Source organism: Microtus ochrogaster, chromosome 6 (genome assembly GCF_000317375.1).
Source record: "Microtus ochrogaster isolate Prairie Vole_2 chromosome 6, MicOch1.0, whole genome shotgun sequence".
NCBI lineage: Eukaryota > Metazoa > Chordata > Mammalia > Rodentia > Cricetidae > Microtus > Microtus ochrogaster.
In genome coordinates, this window is record NC_022013.1 from 20830157 (window position 1) to 20834436 (window position 4280).

At 45.7% G+C, this 4280-nt stretch overlaps 1 protein-coding gene across 3 annotated transcripts in view; it reads left to right on the forward strand.

Annotated features, from left to right (window-relative positions):
- Positions 1-4280, forward strand: part of Taf1a (TATA-box binding protein associated factor, RNA polymerase I subunit A) — a 27704-nt gene that overhangs the window by 20880 nt on the left and 2544 nt on the right. For all 3 annotated transcript variants that reach the window (XM_005348306.2, XM_026779955.1, XM_026779954.1), the window contains exons 8-10: positions 935-1001; positions 1623-1746; positions 4082-4236. In XM_005348306.2, the coding sequence (XP_005348363.1) occupies positions 935-1001; positions 1623-1746; positions 4082-4236 (346 nt within the window). The remainder of the gene's footprint in view (positions 1-934; positions 1002-1622; positions 1747-4081; positions 4237-4280) is intronic.

Here is a 4280-nt window from a genome sequence, read left to right on the forward strand (position 1 = left end):
CCGCTCTTATTACAACAGGCGTCCTTTCTCAGGAGCTAGCTATGCTGTTTTGTTTGTTTCCTTAAATGTTAGGTTGTTTGCTGTTGTTGTTGCCTTTGTGTAACCCTGGATGGCCTGGAGCTCCCTGTGTAGACCAGGCTGGCCTTAAACTAACAGAGAGTCACCGTCCTCTACTTCCTGAGTGCTAGAATTGAAGGCGTTCTCTATCACACCTGGCTAATCTTGTCTCATAAAGAAGGTTTTCTCCCTGAAGCCCATCTAGTAGTCTAGGTTGGCTGGTCAGCAAGTCCCAGGGACCCACCCATTTCTGCTTCTCCAACGCTGAGACTCCAGATGTGCCAGGGTTCTAGGGATCAGAATAAGGTCCCGTGCTTACTAGACAAACAATTCTCTGACTAAGCAGTGTCCCCAGACCAGGTGTGTATCGAGTGGTTGTTTGGCATGTCTTTGTATCCCATGCATGCGGTGTCTCTGGAGGTCAGAAAAGAGTGTTGGATCCTCCTGTGACTGGAGTTAGAGATGGCTGTGAGCTGCCATGTACTCTTATCCACAGAGCCATCTCTAGCCCCTCCACCTTTTTAGATACAGGGTTTCTCACTCAGCCTAAAGATCACCCACAGGCAAGGTTGCCAGGATGGTGAACTCCCAGGATCCTCCTGTCTTTCTCCAGTGCTGGGATTACAGGTGTTTGCTACTACCCCTGGCCTTGTCTGTGGTGCTGGGGATTTGAATTCAAGTTCTGATGCTTGCCAAGTGAGCACTCCATCCAGAGAATACCTTCTTATGTTCAGATTGAAACTGGATTTAAAAAAAAAAAAGTCCTTAGTTCATTTGCTGAGAGCATATTAGCCAGTAAGAATTTTACACGAAAGAAAGCTAGAGTTTGAGAAATGTCTGTATACTGTGTAAATTACAAGACTATTTTCTCTTTCAGATTTTACATGGGATTGTGCTATCCCATCCACTGATGTTAGAATTCCATACAATGCTTAGGAAATCAGGTAAAACTGTGTTTTATCTTCATTTGTGCGTATAGACTAGTTGAGGGCCAGCCGTCTGTGATCCAGGGGCCACTTCCACTCCTCACCTGTTTTCACAAGCTGCAATCACTGGCTCTCCCTGTCTCCTGGGATCCTGGTGGTTGCTTTGCTTTATGACTGTAGAACCTGTCTCTGCAGTGGAGAGTTCACATTCCCAGCTCACAGCTTAAAATGCTTGGTGTCCGGGCCCAATGGAGAGACTTGACTTGGGAAGTAAGTAGGAGGACCTCTTGTTAACCCCTTGAGTGCTGCAGTGCAGTACAGTAAAGAACATCTGTCTTAGAAGGAGGTCAGCTTGTTTAAGCCAATTGTTACAAAGTCTGTAGGTCCCAACCTGTAGATACTAAACATGCCAAATAGGGTAGGAGGTATTGAGAGGGGTGTAGCCTGAGAAGAGGCTCACATCTTATGTCCTACGTCCTTAACCTTCATCTCATCACTGCACAGTGAGCATGATGAATTGTTTTAAACACCTAACCAGCCAGAAGGCTTGCAGTTCATAATGCATAACATGATGTAGCTTCTTGGCTCTGAGCATTCTCCTTTACCTTCTGTAAGCTTGGGCTCTCATGACCGTTGCAGAGACAGAAGAACACCGGAAGCTGGGCTTGGGCGTATTATTTGAATTCCTTGATTTTGCTGGATGCACTAAGAACATAACTGCCTGGAAATACTTGGCAACGTATCTGAAGCAGACATTAATGGAGTAAGTCTTCAACATAAGTAATTGTAGCACAAATAATATAAACCCAGATACTGGGTTCAAGCTGAAGATCAGAAAAGCAAAGCAGCCAACCACTAGAGAGACCTTACCTCTACCAAGTCTTCAGACCAAATCCTTAGACTCCACACTCCACTGAGTTCCTGTCTCTACTCCTTTATATTCCTCTCTCTGCCCAGCCAGATCGCTCCTGTCTCCATCTCCCTAGTGCTGGGGTTAAAGGCTTGTGATCCCAAGTGTTGGGATCATCTTTGTGTTGGTTCTGTTTCTCTTTTGGACAGACTGAGTCAGGGTAGCCTTGAACTCACAGTGATCAACTGCCTCTGTCTCTGGTGGGATTAAAGGTGTGTTCCACCACTCCCTGGCCTAAATGACTGACTAGTGTGGCTGCTTTGCCCTCTGGTCTTCAGGTAAACTTTATTTATTAAAACACAAATAATTTACCTCTATAAGTAATAGTCACCACATTTTAGGTGTTGCTTTTAACGTTTCTAACTTAATGGTTTTGCATTTCCTGTATAGGATCTTAGCTCTTTTTTTCTGAGTATCAGAAGCTAGGAAATACAAACTCATAAGCCTAACACACAGAAATTCTATGCATATATTTCATGTTAGCAAAATCAGTGCCACATCTGAAAGCACGTTAGCTTGTCTGACGCTGCACTTGCCTTGCATGTTGTCAGCACTGCATTCTGGGTAAGAGAAAAGGCACGACCCTGCTCACAGGTATTCTGTTTGTGAGAAGAGAGGCCTCCCAGAGTTAAGCTTCACTTGAACGTTATGCCCATTTTGGGTGGTGAGGAAATCCTATGTTTGAGAATACTCGCTTCGGGCATAGAACTGACTTTACTCTGTACTTGCTACTCTGGTTGGTGGCATGAACCTGGGGCCTCAAAAGTGAGGCAGACGAAAGTCTCATGTAGTTAGACTCTGAATAAAGCCAATTTTATTCAGAGCCTCAGACAGTTTGTACTCTGAGGGTTAAGAAGAGTTACCTGAGTAAGGTGTCTGAGCACAGGGACAGGACAGATTTGGAGAAACATTTGTCCGTAGGGGCATGTGACCAGCAACAGCTGAAGTAAACTCACTCTCGTCTGCTATACCCGGGTGGGGCACGGAAACACAGTCCAGGAACAATTCCATGTTTTTGAAGAAACTGATATAAGACTCGTCTTGTTTTCTTGGAATTTCTCACAAGCACTGAGAACTTTCACACCACTTCATTCTTGGACCAGGTTCCGACAGTGTTTCGGCAATCCTCCGACAATACTGAAGACAGAAGAAGGCTGAAACTTCGTGGATTTTACAGAGAAGTCTTAAGACTTCTATTTATTTACTTATTTATTTTCTTAAAAAGCTCTGGTAGCAGAGAAGTCAAAGGTGAAGGCAGCAGCAGATTTGTTCTGGTGAAGCCGGGCCCTCTTGCTGTTGCCTCGTGTGGTAAAGGGCCTGAGTCAACTGCTGTCTGGGCTCTTATGCACCGGTCCAGTTTGTTGGCACACTCACCGTCGGTCGCTTCACAGATCCAAAGTATCGTTTAATCCCTCCTAGGCCATAGGGTTTCTGAAGGCCAAGAGACACACTCTTCACATGTTGGATCCAGCAGCTCCACCGCAGGGGCGGGGCTGCCACGGTGTTGTGCACGTTTCCTTGAGTTGCTGGTGGACACTTAGTTTGCCTGGTTCATCATCAAGGTCATGTTTGTATGTTTTTGTAGTTATAGCATCTGAATTGGCATAGTAATTTTGGTAACATCTAATTTTATCTAAGATTGTACCGTTCCTTTTAGGTGATTATGATAGTAACCGTTGCCGTGTGGTGCGCTCTGTGCAAGGTGCTTTATGGGGATCTGTGCGCTCTTGGACTAGAAAATAGCCATTTCCACCATCAAAGGGATTGAGGCTCAGAGAGGTGGGCAGCCTGCTCAGCATCATACAATTGGAGATGGGGGAGCTGAGATTTCAGTCCAGGATTTTATCTCAGTGTCCTGCTGACCACTCTGCTGTAAGGCGTCGGCTATGAAGTGGAAATGGGATGTGCAAACCAAAAAGAATGAACATGGGCCTGCCTCCCTGCTTCTGTCCTGACCATGCTCAGACCAAAAAGAATGAATGAACATGGGCCTGCCTCCCTGCTTCTGTCCTGACCATGCTCAAACCAAAAAGAATGAATGAACATGGGCCTGCCTCCCTGCTTCTGTCGTGACCATGCTCAGAAGTCAGCCCGGGCACTTCTCCCGTGTTGTTGTAAGAGATGCTCACAGTCAGCTCCGATGACAGCGGTCCACTTCACTGTTTCCTTTTCTCGTGTTTTCTTCCAGAAGCCATCCGGCGTGGGTCGAAGAAGAGTGGAAATCTAGGAGAAGCTGGTGGCCGACCTTTCACTTCAGCTTCTTTTGGGCAAAGAGTGATTGGAAGGCAGATGCTGACTTAGCTTATGAGAAAGCTTTTGTAGCAGGAATCCTTTTAGGAAAAGGTTTGTGGTTTTTTTCTCTGTGATTTTGTGTTTGTTTGGATGTA